The sequence below is a fragment of the Sinocyclocheilus rhinocerous genome, unplaced genomic scaffold, assembly GCF_001515625.1.
Source record: "Sinocyclocheilus rhinocerous isolate Xijiao unplaced genomic scaffold, SAMN03320098_v1.1 scaffold1256, whole genome shotgun sequence".
In the NCBI taxonomy this organism is placed as follows: Eukaryota; Metazoa; Chordata; class Actinopteri; order Cypriniformes; family Cyprinidae; genus Sinocyclocheilus; species Sinocyclocheilus rhinocerous.
The window spans coordinates 118,913-141,518 of record NW_015646445.1 but is presented as its reverse complement, the minus strand read 5'-3'; the positions used below and the strand labels follow the sequence as shown (position 1 = coordinate 141,518).

The following is a 22,606-nucleotide window of genomic DNA, read 5'->3' as shown; positions in this document are numbered from 1 at the left end:
CGATATGGACTAGTATCTGTAAATATTAAGCCGCAAAAGTCGATTTAAATATGAATCCTGCATGTTCTGCCTGTCTCTGTTAATGAATGGCGCAGACGCGCGGTTTCATTTACTACACACACACTGAAGCGCGCCTGACACTCGCGGTGATTTCAGCGTCTGCCTCACTAAATAAGGACGTAAACACATGAACAACATCTCCAGAACTGAGTCACTTCATGAGCATTTTAACGTTTGATTTGAGTAAAACTAGCGTCATATCTCATACACAGAACTGTAAAGGTATTCACGGCAACCCGTCAAAATAAAAGTCCGGTTTCACAAAACATTTCTTCCATGTTTTAATTTTAATAGTAAATCCCCTTTGTTTGCCAACAAATCTTGTTTGCTTAATTTTCAATAATTAAAATATAAATGATAAATTAAATTAATGTGTTATGCCTTCATTTGATAACCAGAAAAATGTAAATACACAACACAGAATTTCTGAGGGGAAAAAAATTCATACGGCTACTTTAAGAAAAAAATTAATAAATCAAGTTGTTTTATGCATTCAAATAATTAGACATGCTAAAACACAGAATTTGGTAACAATAAAAAATATAAATAATATATTGAGAAAAAATAAAACATTTCATAGGGCCCTAAACATGTAATTTTTTGTTAAACTTTTAATACATTGATGTAAAAATGTATAGTTTCATGATTTTAATTAAAAAGACATGCTTTTTAATTAATACAATTTAATTTAACTATTAAAAAAGAGTCGAGAAAAATTAAAACGAAAAAAAAAAAAAACGGAATCCAGAAAAATTTTAATGGAAAAAAAACGGAATTTGGAAAAAAATAAAATGGAATTTAGGAAAAAATAAAACGGATTTCATAGGGCCCTAAATATCCTTCAGCCCCCCAGTTTGGGAACCACTGCTTTATTCTTTTAAATGGATACATTAATCGTGTTTATAATTTTTTTTTTTATTAAAGTGGAAATCAGTTTACTAAATAATGTACACTTGACTGACTGCTTCACTTCCACTTTAAAGGGATATTTATGTTGTTTATTATTCATTTTTATTTATACGATTTATAATTTTTGTGCAATTACTTGCCTGTCAGTTGAGTTTGTGGCAAAACATTTTGCAGTGTTTACGTTGTTTATTACTGCATAAAATTTATTAAAATAGATGTTTAATTTCATAAAGTACAAGTTGATTTCAAAATGCACCTACTTTTTTGCAGTTTTTGTTTTTCAGTTGAATAAAAGACAAATTTTCCCTATATATTTCATCATTGAGGATTTCTTTAAAAAAGTCTAAAAATCTCGTCTCGTCTCGTTGTCATGAACCCAGTCTCGTGTCTCGTCTCGTGGGATAAGTGTCTCGTCACACCCCTAGTAGTTTATATACATACAAACTTAAATCATTTGCATCTCTTTAAGCTCGCGATTATGGTAAGTGGCGTTACATTTCCGACGAGTGCTTGGGTCAGCTGGCCAATCAGAGCAGACTGCTCTTGTCGGAAGGAGGGACTTTGTAGAAAACGAAGCGTTTGAGAGAGGCGGGGCATAGAGGACCTACAATAATGTACAGTATTTGAAAAATAATGTGTTTTTTGAACATTAAAGCATGTCAACATATTCTGTTACACCAAATACACAAAATAATGATCTTTAAAAAAGCATCATATGACCCCTTTAAATAGAGAAGTGTTGTTCAGTGTTTTTCCACAAGGAGGCGTACTGGTATCATGCCACATGTTTTCTGTAAAGCAGGAGATTTTCCAATTATTGTCTAATAAATTTATAACAAATTTTTGTGAAATATGCAAAAATACAATGTTACATGAACTTCAACCAAAGCTTAAGTTCAGCTAAAAGTGTCACTGTTCATCTCATACTAGATGGATGAAAAATAAAATGGATCATTACATTTAAAATTATCATTTGAAAGACTTTGCAATCTAAGCATCATAACAAACTATGTAATTGTTCATTTCGCTTTATATGCATGTTGTTATAGACCAAGCCTACAATGCATGAATCAATTTGATACAATATGTAAGTGTCTGTGCTCTGTCCCTCTATCAACCAAGGGCTTCTTTTATTCTGTAAGAGATTGTAGACCCCTGCTGTAAAGTAGGGCTGTGCGATTTGGGCGAAAATATCAAATTGCGATTTTTTTGACAGATATTGCGATTGCGATTGCGATTTGATTTGCGATTTTAAATTTGCAAAGTCAAGCTTCAGCTCAATATTGCCAATAATGTGCAGCACAGTATGGGTATCATTACCCTGCTGAAAAAAACAATAGAACAGTGGTTTAGGTGAGGGCACATATTACACACATATGGCCCTGTCCCAAATGACACACTCAAAGTGGACATGCGTTCTCATATGCATTTGCGAAGCACTATTCATGCATCCTTTGCAAAGCCCACCTTGGTTTGGGCTTTACAGCAAACTAAAGTATGACCCATGTGAAGTCCATAAATTAAAATAAATAAATAAATCTTTTCCACAAATATTTAAAATCCATGTATTCCATGAATGGATACCATAGCTTCCAACAACACTATATGAGCTAGCGGCGGCATCTTGTGGCTGTCTACAGAACACCCTCAGACGGGGTCCAAAATCACTCGAGTAAAAATGCAAGTAAAAAATTGAGTTGGCGTGTGTATGAAACTGTGATGGTTACCAGCTGGCCAATAACTGAGCATTGATAGTAGCAAAGTTATGCATGACTCTGTTCATTTACACATGAGCAGCTCATGACCCGGTGTGTTCAGTGTCTTGGAATGTGCATTCTAAAACACAGCATGCCAACCATCTTCCCAAATTTGTAATGAGACGTTTATAAATCTGTTGTCAACAAATGAGAAGCTTTAAGACCTCCCAGTTGTTTCCTGCCGAATACAAAAAAAAAGACTATTTATATTAATTAATATCAGTAATATTCCTGTTGTTTTGTTAAATTAATTTATTGTTATTATTATTCTTATTAAATACTCATTTTCTATTGTTTTTTTTATTTTAATTATATTCATACAGTACTAGTAGCGTAAAAGTAAATAGTATTATTGCTGTAGTAATTTTTCTTTATTGTTTTAATTATTAACATTTAAATATAAATGTACATTGAATAATAACAATAATTGTTGTTGTTATATTAAATACTCATTTTAAATTTACAGTACAATAGTTTTATTACAATTAATATAGTAATATATATTTTTATCATTAAAATAATAAAACAAAAGACTTATTTATAATAATAATAATAATAATATTGATGAAGATGATGATTAATAATCACAAAAGTTGGATTGCAGGGACTGAGATTGTCATTTGGCCCAGGGTCCATATCCTAATAAACCCATGATGTATTTTAGCGAATATGTCCTAATATGTTTAGCTAAGATGTTCTGTTTTCTGCCGCCAGTATCATGAACTCTTTGGTCATCGTACTCTTCCTCTCGGGGATGGTTGCTATGATTATGCTCCGAACGCTCCATAAAGATATCGCCAGATACAACCAGATGGACTCTGTGGTGAGTTCTGCTTAACTGTCACATGTCACTGTCTGATATACTGTATGTGATCAATCCTCTCTTGTGAGCTTATATTTTAACACATACTTATGGTTTAGTACAGCCAAGTTTTGTCTTTCACATAATAGACCATTTTTATGTTTGTATGTGTGTATAAAAGTATAGCAGTGTTTGGTTTGTAAGCTAATGAGCGTAACTTATAGAATATGTGTTAATGTACTGTATGTCACTTGTGTTTGTGGTCTGAATTGTCTACTGCCAACAATGAGGGTCACACTGATGAGGAGAGACAAGTGCACACAACACCCTTGATATGAGTCACCCTAAATACAAACTTTATATATCGAATATTTGGTCCCTCCCATCCGGGGTTAGAGGTCAGACAGGCTCCGGCGTGATACACACATCTGTTGCTTTTACGTGTTCTCTCTTTCCTGTGTTTCACCGTGGCCCCTCCCCCGTCCTCACACATCATACTCATTAAGGACAGACCGAGAGTGACACAGTGTATCATTGGTCTGATCAGCAGCCGGCGTCTTTCCTTTGATCTCTGTTAGCTGTAACTGGGCTGTAGACCCAAACCCACGCCTGAACGGGGTTCCGTTAGCTCCTGCTATTGTTAAAGCCTCGCTTTTCCACTCCATCTTTTCCAGGAGGATGCCCAGGAGGAATTTGGCTGGAAGCTTGTTCACGGAGACGTCTTCAGGCCTCCCAGGAAAGGCATGCTGTTGTCTGTGTTCCTGGGGTCTGGGACTCAGATCTTCATCATGACGTTTGTTACTCTCTGTAAGTGTATAGGCAGCTGAGCAATATAACAAAACAGGAAAATTCAAGCCCTGATTGATAGAAAAAGACCAGTAGCAGATCAAAACATAGTTTTCTTTGTTTGCTTTTGGAATTTGTCTTTAGCATAAAAAAGACAAATATGTCAAATAAATGTACACTACAATTCAAAAGTTTGGGGTCAGACTCAGAAATTGTAAAGATTTTTAAAGAACGTTGTATTTTATTCAGCAAGGAAACATTCATTTGATCAAAAGCAACAAGTTTAGAGAACAAGTTTTTTTTCATCAAATAATCCTGAAAAATTGATTTTCACAAAAATATTAAGCAGCACAAGTGTTTTCGACATTGATGATAGTAAGGAAAGTTTCTTGAGCAGCAAATCAGCATATTAGAATGTTTCTGAAGGATCATGTGACACTGAAGACTGGAGTAATGATGCTTAAAATTCATCTTTGTATCTTGTACGCACATAGAAATGAGTTGTTTTAACTTATAATAATATTTCACAATGTTACTGTTTTTACTGTATTTTTAATTAATTAGATGCAGCCTTGTTAAATAAAAGAGACCTTTCAACAACATTTAAAAAATCTTACCAACCCACAACTTTTAACTAGTAGTGAAAATTAGACATAAATAGGCATAAAAAAACTATTTAAAAATAGCAGTGTATAAAAAAAATGTCAATGTCATGTGGGTGTTGTTGAGAGAGAAATGGTGAGAATTGAAAAATCAAGACATCCTTATAAAATGCAGTTTGACCAATATAGTCAGATTTTTGGACATTAATTTTATGGTAAATGTTACCAAAAATACTACTATTTTTACTTACATTAATTTTTGATAGGTGAATCAGTGTGTGAACCTGGACAGTTTTGCATTTGCTACATCTAAAATATGATATGAAGGATTTTGTTGAGTTTTCGATTCTGAACTCATGTAACCCTGAACTTGACAACATGTTTTCTCCCTGTAGTTTTTGCCTGTTTGGGTTTCCTGTCACCTGCTAATCGTGGGGCTCTGATGACGTGTGCAGTGGTGCTGTGGGTGCTCCTGGGTACTCCAGCTGGTTATGTGGCTGCCCGCTACTACAAATGTAAGTGCACAGCAGAGGATTGACCTTTGATCTCTTATCCTCCCTTCATTAGGGCTGTCTGCAGTTCGTTAGATTTAATTAGTGTCAGAGGAGCCCTTTACACGAGCAGGCAGGCTGCTGCTTTTTTGCTTTAGTTGTGTTCTACAGCTCGTGCAGAATACAATGAGAGCTTACTCTTCTTCTATTTACTATGATATCAGTTGTAGATCCATCTGCTGAGCTCTGTTTTAACATTGTTCGTATGACAGAAGTGTAATTGTCCCCTTTGATCTTCTCTGTTTTTCTTCTCTGATTAGAAACTGAATCATAATTTACATTTATGAGTTTACTTTCAATCGTTACAACAGCCTTTTTTTTTTGTCATCCATCAACCACCAGTCTTGATGCACAGGATTGTGGTAAATCCTAGGCAGTATCTCAGTGCATCATGGCTTCTATGCTTCTCATTACTTGGCTCACAATAGTGCAACCATCTCACAGAATCAGTCAGAAGAGAGGACATACATTGCAACCCAAATCCTAAATGAGATTATCATTAGTGCTCTAAAAATCTTATAAAATAGTATGTTAAACACAGTATGTTAAATGTGAAATAGATGGTGTACTTTGAGTTAATTTTTTAAAAAATCCTCTTTGTGTGTGTGCATGCATTTTTATCTAATATTATCCACAGGACCTTGTGCAATGGAAGAGGAAATTGTGACTTCTCTTTTGACAAAAAAAATGTAATAATGAAGAATGTGACCGTTTTTAATTGTTAGAATCTTGAGGGGGTGACTGAAAGAATGCTAATGAGTTTAATGAATTCCAACAACTGCTTTGAAGTCAGTAATAAAAAACAAAACACATTACAAATAATATAATTTTTTTAAATATCTCACTGTAGAGTCTGATTCTGATATATTGATGTATTACATTGACTGCATTTTCTATTTGTGGTTTAATGTTTTTTTTTGTATCCTTGTTGAAATGTGAGGTGAATTGGTCTCTCTCTCTCATTCCAGCCTTCGGTGGGGAGAAGTGGAAGACCAATGTTCTGTTGACAGCATTTCTCTGTCCAGGGTGGGTAAATGAAGAAATACATCATTCCTTTGAATTGAAATTTCAGTACATTAAAGGGTTAGTTCACCCAAAAATGAAAATTAGGCTGTGTTTTACTCACCCCAGAGGCATCCTAGGTGTATATGACTTTCTTCTTTCAGACGAATCCAGTCGGAGTTATATTAAAAATTGTCCTGGCTATTCCAAGCTCTATCATTGCAGTCAGCGGGTGTTGCAGTGCTTCAGTCCAAAAGAAGTTAAATAAAAAGCGCCCATCCATAAAAAAAGTGTCTCACACGACTCCGATTGGTGAACAAAGGCCTCCTGTAGCGAATCAATGGGTTTTTGTAAGAAAAATATCCATATTCAAAACGTAATAATCACTTGAATGTAGCTTGCGCTCACTGTTGTAAACAGAAGCAGTTCCGGGCTGATGACGTACGAGTTCAGCGTTGCGTCAGAGTATAGTTCCTAGCCATATCAACTTTTTATTTTCCGTCGGTCTTAGTACACGATGTAACTACAGAAGAGTCAAGTTTTAAATAGTAAAAATATAGAAACTCTTTGGTCATTTTTGAGCGAGATGCTAACGGTCTAATCAGATTCAATGATCTATGCTAAGCTACAGCTAAAAGTGCTACCGCCAGACCCGGAGATCGGCTGAATGGATTTGAAAACGGTAAAACAACTGTTTAACTCTAGGGGAGTTGGAAAATTAGCCTATTTTCAAAAATAGTGGAGTGTTCCTTTAATGGAAGATTTGGACCATTTTGCACTTTGAAATCTTGTGCATTGACGTGTACCTTAAATATGGCTTGTTGTGAATAATACATTTACATGCTTTTTCAGAGTGGTGTTTGCTGATTTTTTCGTAATGAATCTGATTTTGTGGGGCGAGGGTTCATCAGCTGCCATGCCCTTTGGCACTCTGGTGGCCATCCTGGCTCTGTGGTTCTGTATCTCAGTGCCCCTCACCTTTATCGGAGCATACTTCGGTTTTAAGAAGAGTGTAAGCTTTCTTTACTTTCAAATTGTTTCGCAAAAGCCTTTTTTTTTTAAACTTCTGGTGTCAAAAAATCCAATTATCCCTGTTACTCTTTTTTTATAGTTATATATGTGTGCAATTTTGGTTCAATTTCAGGGCATTGAACATCCTGTGCGGACCAATCAGATCCCCAGACAGATTCCAGAGCAGTCCTTCTACACCAAACCTCTTCCTGGCATCGTCATGGGTGGAATCCTGCCGTTCGGCTGCATCTTCATCCAGCTGTTCTTCATCCTCAACAGCATTTGGTTAGTGCTGATGATTAACGGTTGCTATGATTCCAATGATTACAAAAGCAAATTATAAAGTTCAGGTTTAGGGTTCGAACCCAAATGAAATCAAACCTCTTTAAAAGCACTTACAGTTTTATTGAAATATTGTGTAAACCATTGATATTGCAGGTCTCATCAGATGTACTATATGTTTGGCTTCCTCTTCCTGGTCTTCATCATCCTGCTCATCACCTGCTCTGAGGCCACCATCCTCCTCTGCTATTTCCACCTGTGTGCTGAGGTAAGAGTACACACAGCAAAATCAATATTACATATGCACACGTGTGACAGTATGCATATTTTGGAGAATCGTCGTCTTTTTTTTTTTTCATTTGTTTTGTGTATATTCCGTCTCTCAGGACTATCACTGGCAGTGGCGCTCCTTCCTCACCAGCGGATTCACAGCTGTTTATTTCCTGGTCTATGCCATCCATTACTTCTTCTCTAAGCTGCAGATCAGTGGACTCGCCAGCACCATTCTTTACTTCGGCTACACCATGATCATGGCACTCATCTTCTTCCTCTTCACAGGTCTGTATGTGTGTAGAGTTAAGGTGCAGTCACTAGCGAAACTGCAGCAAAATTTAGTGGGCAGAAGAGGTCCATTGTTAGAAGCACAGCTCACACAGACGTCACTTTCAAACCAAGCCGCTTTCTGTTGGTCAACGCTGCCAATTCATGTGACAGACTTGAAAATGAGTGAAAATCCCAATCACACAAATTCCTATTAGAATGACTGGATTCTGGCACATAATTTTTTTGTAAACTGGAATCATAGAATTTTGTCACACAGTTTCCATGGAAAATTGCACAGCACTTTCAATAGACAAAACTTCAAAATAGCTTTACAGATTATATTAATAGATCATGATATATGTCATTGCCATAATAGAAAATCTTGTGGTACAAGATTTTGGTCATATCATCCACTTCTAAGTATTTTTTGTATTTCCATAGATTTCTTTTCCCTGTATTTCAGTTGTAATTATGAAAACATTGCTTATTTTCAGACTTTTTTTTAACGGAAAGTGGAAGTATCAATACATTTAAATGAATTAACCAGAATTTATTAAACATCAATGATTCCAGAAAGTTCAAGACCTGTATGTTCTTCAATAAAAACAATAGTTATTATTGAGATGGATATAATGGTGGGTAAAATTGTGGGAAGTTTTGATTCCAAACATATGATGTTTGTAGACGGTCTTTATGTGCTGTTTTGACTTCAGGAAAACAGTAATGCTTCAGGTTTCATATTCATTAATGCATTTCAGTAATGCTTTCATTTCATATTCATATTGTGTAGTGTTTTAATAATCTGGATCTCTTGTGTATTTTTGCCTCCAGGCACAATTGGATTCTTTGCCTGCTTTTGGTTTGTCACCAAGATCTACAGTGTGGTCAAAGTGGATTAAATGAAAGCAGTCTCATGAGATTGAACCCTTCTCCGCCCAATGTGAGGTCCCGTAGGGAGGGACCTGAGCGCTGTTTAACTTTATCTGTTGCCACGGCGATTTCGCTTTACACCAACAACTCTGAATCAACAAATTCCATTTACTTTGCTGCGTGTGTGCATTAGTAGTGCATATTAAACCATTTGTAGAAATCGACACATCTGCTTCTTTAGTTGGAACGGATTAAAGCAAACACGCACATTGTCCACTGCGATGAGTAATTAAGATTTGGAGTTTTCCCTTGTAAATATTACTTACTTTTTTCTTTTGCTAACATTGAAATGAAAGGGTAATGCATAAATTACAAAGAAAACTAGCTCCAGTTATTGAATCTTCATGGTGTCAGAAGTATGATTTTTGTAAATAGCATTTTTTTCCTTAAATGCATCAAAAAAGAAACTAGAGATTAAAAATGGAAAGACTTCGTTATGAGTTGATTTAAGAGTGAGGCTGTGTGAAATTTCTTTCCACCATGTTGATACTGTAAAATTACTGCTTGCGAATTCTTGTGTATAACCAGTGGGGGGAATGTCTATTTAACTTTTTGTTTGGTCATTTTTTTTTCTTGTTGTTTCTGTTCATGCCTCAACACATTGCGTGCCTCATTATCACAGGAAAATCAAGACACAGGGGTACTGGAGTGAAATGATTTTCTGTGTATATGCACAGCATTTAAACACGTGTCCATAAACTACATTAGCTTGGTTGGCCACTCAGTTTTGATTTTGTCTTCTCTGATTTTGAGTTAACGAGATTACAAGAAAAAAATAAAAAATATTAGAAATAAAACCTCCTTGTCTCCAAAACATCAGTTCACTTGTTTTAATGTTTGAAGTTGTTCTCTGTGTTGATAATTTACCTTTTTTTCCCTCAAACAATGCTTTTTGTATCTTGCTCTTCCATAATGTCAAACATTTTTATTGTTAAATGACCAGTAAAAGGGTAGCAATCTGTACAAGTACAACCTTGAGACCATCAGCACAACATCTTTTATCCATTTCACTTCAGAAAAATGTCTATTTCCAGAAATTATGTAGCTTTTTGTAGCATAGAGTTCCAATCTTTTCAGTTCAGAATTTTTACTTAAGTAAAAGGTTTTACTGAGTGAGTCATCCACTCAACAGATTCTATTAAAAACGTTTTAATCAGGAATGCTACTGTGTGCGCTGATTTTTTGTCAATCAAAACAAATGGAGTCCGACTATCATGGAGTCCTAAAGCCATAATAGGTGTGAACAAAATTTCAGCGCGTGCGCAGTGCGTTCAGAAAAGAAGGCCACGGAGAAAATCGCTTTGTCTTGGCTTCATTGGCGAAATTAAATGGATAAACTGTAAATATTGTGTTTAAAATTAAAGTTCTATTTTAACTGTTGCATAATAAGGAATATCACACTCGCAGTCGTCCTGTTTATTTTGAATATCATTACAGTTGTGAGTACATGAGCTTTGCTGAATCACATTTTTCCGTCCAGCACCCAGTACAGCTGCAGAGGGCCAAGACTGATGCAAGTCACAGAAAATGTCGAAAATAAACAAACCTTTTGTGTTTCATATAAAAGTGGAAGTAAATAAAAATGCGTTAGAATGACCAGCAGGTGTCACTATGTTCAATTAGGATTTGTAGATAGTCAAGGCACTAATTTGCCATGTACATATAGATTGTTGTTTTTGGTTTTTTTTGGTTTTGTGTGTGTGTAATTAATCATTGCATTTTTCTGATGTGACTCACCACATCCATAATATGAAAATTTGCAAGGTTAATGCTGTGTGTGCCTTGTTTGTTTATCTCTTCCAGATGGCTGCTTCAGTCACTCTTTTGTTGTGCTCCTTTATTTTGGAGGAGACCAGAGTTTTATGGTTTCTAGTAATGGGTCTGGCCTATATTCCACACCTGAAAAAATGGCAACCAGCTTTGAGGGAAAGACATATCCTACAGGAAAGGCAAGTCAGACAGTACCTTGAAATTTATATAGTGACAGATTGCTGGCTGAATTATTCCTGTCATTTTCACTCACTTACACTGCAGAAATGTACATTGTTCACTTTCATACTATTATTAACACAATGAAGACTTTGATGAATAACAGCCATTTCCTGGCATCATACAGTGTTTAGCTGTGTTGAGTCATACACAGCTAAGGTTTACGGAGAACTTCACTGATATAACTCCCTCTCAAAAATAGGACATGTAGTTAGCTTATTTGAAACAAAAACATATTAATATAAATTTTTTTGTGTTTTTATGTATTATTCTGAGCAAAACACATTTTATTAATTTCTTTTTCTTGATGTTTTCCTTTTTGGAAACACCTTTTCACACTGAAGAGTGATAGCATCATCCTAAAACACTACAAGACACAGGTTAAGCCTATATTTGGAGACTAGATTATGTTAATGACGAATACAGCTTGCAATAAAACACTACTTCTGGCCCCGCTTTTTAAGTTGCATCTAAAACCAATGAAATAATTGCTCTATAGGGTACATTATGCATTGGTATCTCTCTACTTGTTTATTTCTTGCATGTTTGCCTAGAAGTTTTGTAAAGTGTCTAAATTATTTCAGTCCATTTCCATCTTTTTCCTATATCTTCATTTTTTGTTGTTTGCCCAATGTTTTGTTTTGTGTACATATATAAGTTTATACACACACACATACATATATATGGTATGGTATGGTAGTGAAGTGGCTTTATCAGCAGTAATATATTTTTCCTTTCAAGATTCTCTGTGATCCTTCCTCTCCATCATCCTTTCTTGTTAACGTGTTTCTCTGAACAATGGCTGACTGTGGCAGTGGTTCGTAAATAGTGTGGGTGGACAGCCTTTCTCTTTCAAACTCACTTCATATGAATGATCACTTTCTGGCTTCCATCAGGGTCCTGATCTGAGATCAGCTGATGTTTTCCAAATTCAAACTTTTAACTTGGTCACACAGATTCTCAGATGCTCTCAAATCAGCTATAAAGTGCAACTTCTCCCAACAGCCATTAAAACGGGGGATTTTCACGGCTGAATCACTCTCTATTCTAATCCTGCTTGCTAAACGCTACATTTTGGGGCTCTTGTTCGTATTCAGATTCCCAAATGAGGGAAAGTCTATTCACTGGATCAAAGGCTTGAGTGGTTTCCTTTAAGGACGAAATAAAAACTCCTGAGAGTGTGTCTGCTGGACAGCTCAGTGTTAGTCATCTGTGTTGTCGGCTTTAAGAGTGAATAACACCAGTCTCTTTTGTTTAATGAACACATTCAGCATGATAAAGAGTCTTTGTGGGGTTTTCTTGCAAACATAGATAGCATCAAGAAGCTGTAAGTAAACCTAAACTTCTCATAAGGTTCCTGAATTCTGAGCAGTGAAAAGTTGTCCATCTTTATTCTCGTTGGACAGTGCAGTGAAATTTTCAGTCTTACTTTATTATACTTCATAAACTTTGATATCTTCAAGTATTTATACATCGCCCCCTAGTGGCTATGCAGAGTTTTATGATGGCTGATGTGCAAATTTCCATTTTTATTCTGCCTGTTGGCCATGGAAATTTGTTTAGTTTGTGCATAAGCCAATATAGTCACGTGGTACACTTCAGTTTGTCACAAGCAATCATCATTTCAAATTCCTTTTTCACATCAGCATATCATAAGCTTTGTTAGTAACGTTTACCATTTTTTTTAGGTCATGTGACAATAATGACTGATGAAAGTTCTGCTTTTCATCACAAGAATAAATTACATTTTGAAAAATATTGCCATAGAACAGTATTTTTAACAAATAAATACAGCTTTGATGAACAGAAGAGACGTCTTTTGAAAAAATCATCAATGATAATTTTTTTATTACAAAGGCACATAAATTAATAAATCACACTTGTCTTTTTCATTGAGTTTTTTGAGTGTGTCCTGAGAAAATCAATCCAAATTAAATAATGGAGTTTGTCACGGTTCGTAGCACTACGGACTCTTTGATGAGGTCATAAAATGCAAAGAATGTCAGTCACCCAGAGACACCAAGACTTTCTCTCTCTCTTTCTCTCTCTCCCTCTCCCTCGCTTTCTTTTGTCTCCTCCTTTCCTTATGTTGTTCTCACTCTTTCTTTATGTGGTACCTCAGCTTTGATGAAGTGATTTGCTGGAGTCTGTTTAATCTTTTTTGTCACAAAAAATAGTACATTTATAACACTAATTCAGTTCTCTTTTTTTGACTATGACCACATCCTTCCATCATGAACAGAATAATAAATAATTGAAACTTGAAAACCAGCAACTCTGAAACCATGACACAAATGACAAATGCTCTGTTTAACAGTGACTCATCAGATGTGCTACTCTGATCTTTCAATATAATATCAAATCAAATATAACAATTCATTATTTTCATATTCCAAAACATCAAATCTCCATCATACTTTAAATATATGCCGTTTTTAAACCCATTGTCAGATCTTTTATTTTTTTTTGTCTGCAATTCAATTCAGTTTCAATTTAAAGTACTTTACTGGAATGATTGTGTTTACATACATATTGCCAAAGCATTATACACAAAACCAGTAATGAAAAAAACGATTTTTCACTATTTTTCCCCCAAATTGTTTTTATTCAGTTAGCACAGACCTCCATTTTTGAGTGGAAAAAAGGATTCTTTGTGTATAATTTTGCCAATGTTCACTCAAACACTGAGGTGTCTTATACACACGCGTGCACACACACACATATATAAATAAATAAATATATTAGTGCTGTCAAAAGATTAATCGCGATTAATCACTTCCAAAATAAAAGTTTTTGTTTACATTACATTTACATTTAGTCATTTAGCAGATGCTTTTAAGTTTATGTTTACATAATATATGTGTGTGTACTGTGTATATTTATTATGTATATAATATATAAACACACATGCGTGTATATATTTTTCCCGTCACGGCTCTTCTGGAGTCTTTGTCCCTCCGTCACACTGCAGACGTTCGTCACTCCCCTTCTCCTTTTTTCCCCTCAACCCTTTTTTTCCTCTCTCTTGCTGTCTTTCTTATTTTTGTCCCTCTCTTTCTCACTCTTTCATCCCCTTTTCCAGATAGAATACAAAAATATTAGAAAAGCTAGTGTTAGTTTTTTTAAAGAAAACAAGCGTTTTTTTAGAACAGAATTAGAATAGAGTGCTAGAGTTTGGAGGGTCAAATAAAGATGGAAGATTCTTATTTTTGTCCCTCTCTTTCTCACTCTTTCATCCCCTTTTCACCTGGAAAAGAGGGTCAGTTGTGGCCCTGTGTCTCTCGGGGCGTCCCGTCAGATTCTGATCAGTGGGGTGTCTCTTTGTCCTCATTCAGTCGAGTCACAATAGGGCCGTGGAATGCCAGCGTGTCCGTGTCCAATCCTCACTCACCCCACAATGCCCCTGTGTCTATAACGGATCGCACAATCTGGTTATTTGGTTTGCTAGGAGTCAATAAAAACGCAAGGCCTTGAAAAGATGACCCCGTCTAGCCTGCGAACCCCTCCCACAGCTTGTACAGGTCTTTCCTGGAATCAGACCCTCCCGTCTCACGTTTGCGTTCTCTTGCTTTATTTATGAAGAAGGATGGATGGCCGGTTATTCACTAATTAAGAGGACCGACTCATTGCATCTGTTGAATTTGGATGTTTGTTCCACTACATGCGCAAACCATCCTGGTAGAAATCATCTCTTGGTGAACATTTAGACCAAATTCGACTGTTCTCCCCTACATTATAACACTTGATGATGTTGAGTAATTGCAGATGTGTGTAGTAGTTCCTTTGGTAAAGTAGAAGTGGCCTTTAGAAGAGATCAGATTAGACTCCTGAAGTTAATTAATCCCACTTTATCCTGTTTCATACACTACACTGCCTTAATCCTGTCTAATGACTCCACTAAGACCTGTTTCATGTCCTCTGATATTGTTTTGTAGTTTTGAGGTTTGCTTTCCATTCAAATACTTTGTGACTTGACTGAAATGGCGCCACTGAAGTGTAAATAAGAATGGGGATGGCATAGGGGTCAGTATGTACAGTTAATCTCTGTTCTATCTTGAGGTTAATTATGCAATGAGTCCCAGTAAGTCTCCCTCTGATTGACGCTGGAGGGCGGTTAGAAGCGTGGATGGTGGGATTTAGACCCTATTGAAGTCACTGAGGATCCTTGACACCCTCAAGAGAAGCAGCTATCAACTACTTCATTTAAAGCTTCTTAAATGCTGTAGGACACGCATCCTTCACTTTTACCATCCCAGCTTAAGTGTAGTTTATCTATTCTCTGTTCTCTGTTGATTTCAACACAAAGTTTAATTGATTGTGGAAATAAAGCTCTGTTCTATTCTGTTCTATTCTATTCTATTCTATTCCATAATGTTCTGTAGTGATGCATAATATATTAATACCATATCGGTTATCAGATGATATTATAGAGGTTTAAATTGATCTGTATTGGACGATATTGGGTATTTAGTTTCCACTGTGACTATATACCACTATATACCATAAACTATATACCATATAGTTTCCACTGTGCGAACCCATAATAACCTGGAAAGAAATTGGCATTATGACCTGAAACAATCTTCACAGCTAGAGACCCCATTAGTGTCCTCTTTGCCTGTGGCTCCAGCATTAGTCTGTGTTAACTTGCGGTTATGCTGAACTAAAGGCTATGAAACACTATTGTATTGTCCTCCATCACCTGTTGTCCACAGATGCCCGGCGGGTGAGAGCCTCCTCCGATGTGGATGGCCTAAGGCCGTGTGTCGTCCATCTTGGTAACTCTTCTCTCTATAGGCATTGTTCCCTGACCTTTAGCCTCTTCAGAGCTTCATCAGTTCTTCTGTCCCCCCTTCTTTAGCTGAAACTCAGCCGACGGGGGTCATCATAGATATCTTGCTGTGAGTGCTGTGACCTGGTCATTTAGCAACAGGTGATAAAATTATGAGGATAATTGATTCTTCACTTGTGATTCGCAGTAACTGAATCGTTTAAGAGACATATTCTGCACTCATATTGTGTGATTTGGTGTGTTGTTTATTATGATATTCAAAGGTTTTAAATCGGAGCAGAAAGTCTTAAATTCATAAAGTTATGGCACTGAATGTTGCATGCACTGCAAGAAAAAAAAAAAACGTCTTCCTCATTGTTTTTGTCTTGTTTTCTGGTAGGGGTGAATTCAGGTTAAAACTGTCCCAGTTTACCTGAATTCACCTCAAATATCTAAGCATCAAGATACTGCACATTTACTTGAGATGCAAAAAGAACAAATGAAATCTTGTTTTCGCGGAAACTCAACAAAATTAAGTGAGTTCATACTTAAAACAAGAACAAATATCTGTCAATGGTGTGTGAAAACTTGTTTTTCCTTTCGAATTAAGTAGATTTTTAGCCCATTTGCAGATATTTGTTAAACTCCATTTTGACTAATTTCACAGAAAACGAGACTATTTTCTGTCACTTTGCTTCTCAAGTAATTTATCTTGATTTAAGAATCTTTAGACATTTGCACAATACAGAGGAAGAACATCACATATTGGGTTGAAGCTGCTATTCAAACTTTTATTATTTAAACTTTTGCTTTAGTAAAATTAATTAACAACTATCAGAGATCTGTTATATATATAGATTTCAAACTTTGAAGCATTGCTGATACAAGACATTTACATTTAGAGTAAGTGAGTTCATACTTAAAACAAGAACAAATATCTGTCAATGGTGTGTGAAAACTTGTTTTTCCTTTCGAATTAAGTAGATTTTTAGCCCATTTGCAGATATTTGTTAAACTCCATTTTGACTGATTTCACAGAAAACGAGACTATTTTCTGTCACTTTGCTTCTCAAGTAATTTATCTTGATTTAAGAATCTTTAGACATTTGCACAATACAGAGGAAGAACATCACATATTGGGTTGAAGCTGCTATTCAAACTTTTATTATTTAAACTTTTGCTTTAGTAAAATTAATTAACAACTATCAGAGATCTGTTATATATAGATTTCAAACTTTGAAGCATTGCTGTTACAAGACATTTACATTTAGAGACAATATTTGAAGAGTTCAGATGCAAAAGCCTCTAAGTGCCATTTAAAATGTTCTTCTAAAATGAGCATTTTTCTCAGGCTCCTATGTGTAGGTTCAGTCATTTCAATTTAATTGCAATTAATGGGTTCTTTTCATTGCTATTAAATTAAAAGAAAAATAAACATAGAAGCCTGAGAAAATGCTAATTTTAGAAGAAAATTTCAGACGGCACTTAGAGGCTTTTGCATCTGAACTCTTCATTTATGTATTTTGTTACTTTTAGTTTGTTTCTTAAAATTTCATTATATGGTTTTAAAAAGGTCTTAAATTTACCCTCATGAAACCTGCAGAAACCCTACATTAAGTCAAAATAGGTCATAAAGATGTTATACCTGTGTTGTAACAAACACTATTACACTTTTTAAATATGGTTAAAAACTGTTTCATGAATAATAACATTCTCAAAAATGATTCAAAGTGATCCAAATTATATTATTAGACAATAATGCTGATTTAATGTTACATATGTTGATTTAGATGTCCCTCCATAATCTCTCTCAGATCTCCCCTCATGGTGAAAAGATCTCCTGAGATCTAAAAATATTTACTCTGTCCCCTTCAGTCTGTGTGCCTCTGTCTCCAGCAGAGAGCATTAATTGAAGCTGGTCCCGCACCTATGGTCACTGCTATGAAGGGTTATGCTCAGATGATCACGTTTGCCACAGTTGACACACAGCATTACAATGATTCAAGCTGGATTGTTTCTGTAAGCAAAGGAAAAGCGTACAGCCTAATTCACACTGTATTTTATGAAAAGTCTTTTTATGTTGCCTTTAGGAGATTTGTATTTAATATGTGACCCTGGAGCACAAAACCAGTCTTAAGTCGCTGGGGTATATTTGTAGCAATAGCCAAAAATACATTGTATGGGTCAAAATTATTGATTTTTTTTTTTATGCCAAAAATCATTAGGTTATTAAGTAAAGATCATGTTCCATGAAGATATTTTGTAAATTTCCTACTGTAAATATATTAAAACTTCATTTTTGATTAGTAATATGCATTGCTAAGGACTTCATTTGGACAACTTTAAAGGCGATTTTCTCAATTTTTTTTATTTTTTTGCACCCTCAGATTCCAGGTTTTAAAAAAAATTGACCCTTATGACTGCTTTTGTGGTCCAGGGTCACATATGGTAATATATAATTTTTGAAGTTCTAACAGCTTAGATTTGTAATACAAAATGTATCCAATCTCAGATCATTTTAAGTTGAACAAACAGACACAGTGGGTGAGTTGGATTAACCTACAGTAGTTAGATGTTCCCCAAGGGCATAACAATTAATAAGGTTGTCGTTTTAACCATTTTATAGGTTTAATTTGTTCGTTTTATTACTTTTTGAAATTTATACATTTATTCATTAATAATGCATTAGCATTAATTGATATAAAATGTTTCTTAAACAGCAAATCAGAATATTAGAATGATTTCTGAAGGATCACGCGACACTGAAGACTGGAGTAATGCTGAAAATTCAGCTTTGTATCACCGGAATAAATTACATTTGGACATATATTAATAGTTACTTTAGAGCTGCTTTACAGCAGAATAGAATTTTGTTTGCGTCACTGAATCACTTTTTGATCACTGCAGATCTGCTTTGAAACTGTTTTAACTGTATTTTTGATCAAATAAATGCAGCCTTGGTGAGTAGAAGAGGCTTCTTTCAAAAACATATAAAAATGTAATGTCATTTTAATTAATGTATTTCATGAGTGTTTCTTGCTCAGAGTCATGTGATGCTGTCTTTTGTTTGTTTTACCCTTCATGTGCAGTTGTGCAGTGTCTGTTATAGAATAACATAAGATAAAGCAAATGTGACCCTGGACCACAAAACCAGTCATAAGGGTTAAATTTTTACTGTATTTTTGATCAAATAAATGCAGCCTTGGTGAGTAGAAGAGGCTTCTTTCAAAAACATATAAAAATGTAATGAAAGTCATTTTAATGTATTTCATGAGTGTTTCTTGCTCAGAGTCATGTGATGCTGTCTTTTGTTTGTTTTACCCTTCATGTGCAGTTGTGCAGTGTCTGTTATAGAATAACATAAGATAAAGCAAATGTGACCCTGGACCACAAAACCAGTCATAAGGGTTAAATTTTTTGAACTTGAGATTTATGCATCATTTGAAAGCTGAATAAATACGTTTTCCATTGTTGGCCGAGATACAACTATTTGAAAACCTGGATTCTGAGGGTGCAAAAAAATCAAAATATTGAGAAAATCGCCTTTAAAGTTGTCCAAATGAAGTCCTTAGCAATGCATATTACTAATCAAAAATGAAGTTTTGATATATTTATGGTTGGGAATTTGCAAAATATCTTTACTTAATATCTAATGTGTTTTGCATAAAAGAAAAATCGATTATTTTGACCCATACAATATATTTTTGGCTATTGCTACAAATATACCTGGGTTACATATAATAAGTGGTCCTGGGTTACATATAATAATTTTTTTAAAATGTGTTAATAAAGGGAACAAATTGTATAGCTTCTCTCTAGACTTCTAAATAGACAGTTGTTAATATTTTAAAGTTTAATGAATAATAAATACATTTACTTATGAATACTTAAAATATAAGGAAGTGTAATTAAAATTATGTGAAAAAAAAACATATAGATGGCATTCTATCACAAGCTTGTAATAAAGATAGTGGACTATGAATACTTAAAATATAAGGAAGTGTAATTAAAATTATGTGAAAAAAAAAACATATAGATGGCATTCTATCACAAGCTTGTAATAAAGATAGTGGACTGCAGAAACCGCACCGTGCCGGAGCTCATACACTCCTGAGAAATGCAGGTGGGACGAGGCGGTGACGCCTGCTGCTGCTGTTTTCAATAGGACCAAACACGCTTTCCTGTTTCTCCCTGCAGTGGTTCTGTGCCGTCCTGTCTATCAGTGCTGATATTATGCTAAGCCCTCCAAACTACCCTTTATATATATGGTTGCCATAGCAGCATTATTCCTGGGGAGTAGCAACTTCAAATGATTGTAGAGGCTTTTGGGGTTCGAACCTCAAAAATGTGTGTGCATGTGTGTCTTTGAGAAAAGGGGACAGAGAAAAAAAGAGATGAACTGTGATTATGAAACACTTTTCATTGAATTTATGCAAATTTGCCAGGTGTAAGTGTCAGATTTCCCATGAACAGAGTGTCAGAGTTCTGCCGAATGCTTTTTTAAAATATATATTTAGTTACGTTCACACCATTCTTTTTGTTTTTGGCTAACCAAACCTCAAATTACAGCTGACTGGACATCTTTTCTATCCTCTGTTGATTGACCACTCAAGTCAATGTTTAGTCAAATAGTTTTGCATCTTATTTTCGTTTGCACAAACTAGATGTGTCAAACGTAAGATTTGTTTGTTTTTCTGCACAAGTCTGTAGCCGTTTTGTTCTCTGTCATAAGGGGCTCCATCCCTTCTTCTCTCTCTTCATTTTCTGCCACTCACTTTGAAAGAAATCTCCAGCCCAGGAGTGAATGAAAAAAGGGCTTTTGTATTTCTGAATGGCAGAATTTCAGAACTTTAGAGTTGAGGTTCCCCCACTGATTTTGAAAGAGAGAGAGAGAGAGAGAGAGAAAGAGGGAGATCTGGTTGACAGTGCAGAAACATTAAACAGCATATGGATGATTCAGCTCATTAGTGCATATCTGTGGTGTACAGACTAGTTCACTGAATGATGAGCTCATTTACACACACACACACACACACACACACACACACACATGCACGCACACCGTATAGTAATTGTGCACGCAGCTTTGCAAATGTGTGTGCATGTTTGTGTGGGTTCACACATTTTGTAAATTGCTTAATGGGACATTTTGCACCTTTTATTCAATATCAGGAAGTCGTATACAGTGATTGTCGGAGACAATTTACACACAGATAGCCCTTAAACATCAATTAAATCACGCGAAATTGAGTTTATGCTACAGTTGTTTTAAAACTTCTGGTGACTAGCCGTTCACGTAAAACTGGCATCCTTCCAGGATTTGCAAAATTTAAATAAATAAACAAACAAACAAACTGACCACCTGTTCCAAAGTTTTGTTCAACATAAAAAGTTTTCTCTCCTTTTAGGCTATTTTAAAGCCTTTATTTTAGTCTCTAAATAAATACATGTATTCATATATTATTATTATTATTCAAATGTTTATATTATTATTTGAAGAATGTATTTTAAAATATATATATAAATATAAAATAATAAATAAATAATAAGTTAATACATTTTTTAATGCTCACCGCCCTCTTCCGTCACTGGTAGGCTATTTTACATTTTTAATTTCACAATATTGAGCCACAGTGGGTAAAATATACTAAATATCTCTAAATATGTCCCTAAATAAATACTTTAAATAAATCACATCTGTAAAAAAATTTTGATTAAGCAGATTTTGTTTTAAAAAATGAGTGGCGGTGAATTGTTGCAGTGCGCTGAAAAACCTCTAAAAGTAAGAGCAATATTTTCAAACCTAAAAGTGTTTTCGTTTGAAAACAAGTTGCCATTACCGACATTGCGTTATAACATCCTTGTAAAAAATTTTTTTGAAAAAAACAAACTATCTGGTTTTAATTTTAAAATCATAAAAATAAAAATGTATTAAAATGTAAATGGTCCTTCAAGACAGACTGATGTCATGCAGCAATTTTGAAATGAATAATCCAATTTAGTAGCCTAGCCTCCCTTTTGAAAAGTTTGAAATGTGTTCAAAACGGTTCACTGGGCGAAAGATTATGACGTGCTCATGATAATTGATTTAATGAATCTATTTTGAATTCATTTACAGGTCAGTTGTTAAGACCATGTGTTGGCTGACATTTACATCTTATTTTAAGGGCGTCCATTTCATTTTTTTTTTTTTGAAACATGAAATAGGCCTATAACCTATAACCTAACATTGGTCGTTTCTTTAAAAATCTCATCCCTCGAGGAATGATCAGCGCAAAATAATTCTGAATGTCTTTTTATTATGTGAGCCTGAGATATTTTAATTGACCAGTGGAGTACATGTTTTTGAAATATTCATGAAGTTGTTCTGTGCTCTTTAGAAAAGGTGAAAATGGTCAGTTGTTCCATTCTAACCTCTTGACATTGTTGATTTTATACTCATGGCATAGCGGCGTCTCTCCGTCTGTGTATGTCACCAATTCAAGACTGGCCACGTAAATATGTGTCTAAAGGTTAGATATCCTCTGAAGAGGAACAACTCATCCACAATGGAGAGACTTCCCATCTCACCGCCGTTGTCAGGACAACCCGAGCGGTATCCGTGCCCATAA

At 35.1% G+C, this 22,606-nt stretch overlaps 1 protein-coding gene across 1 annotated transcript in view; it reads left to right on the top strand.

Annotated features, from left to right (window-relative positions):
* LOC107707817 (transmembrane 9 superfamily member 2-like) overlaps positions 1-9,939 on the top strand; it is a 16,771-nt gene extending 6,832 nt beyond the window's left edge. Inside the window, exons 8-17 of the mRNA XM_016511908.1 lie at positions 2,315-2,322; positions 3,441-3,549; positions 4,203-4,335; positions 5,312-5,431; positions 6,436-6,493; positions 7,322-7,481; positions 7,614-7,765; positions 7,919-8,030; positions 8,149-8,320; positions 9,137-9,939. Coding sequence (XP_016367394.1) covers positions 2,315-2,322; positions 3,441-3,549; positions 4,203-4,335; positions 5,312-5,431; positions 6,436-6,493; positions 7,322-7,481; positions 7,614-7,765; positions 7,919-8,030; positions 8,149-8,320; positions 9,137-9,204 — 1,092 coding nt within the window. The 3' untranslated portion in view covers positions 9,205-9,939. The remainder of the gene's footprint in view (positions 1-2,314; positions 2,323-3,440; positions 3,550-4,202; positions 4,336-5,311; positions 5,432-6,435; positions 6,494-7,321; positions 7,482-7,613; positions 7,766-7,918; positions 8,031-8,148; positions 8,321-9,136) is intronic.
* Positions 9,940-22,606: the final 12,667 nt, after the last annotated feature.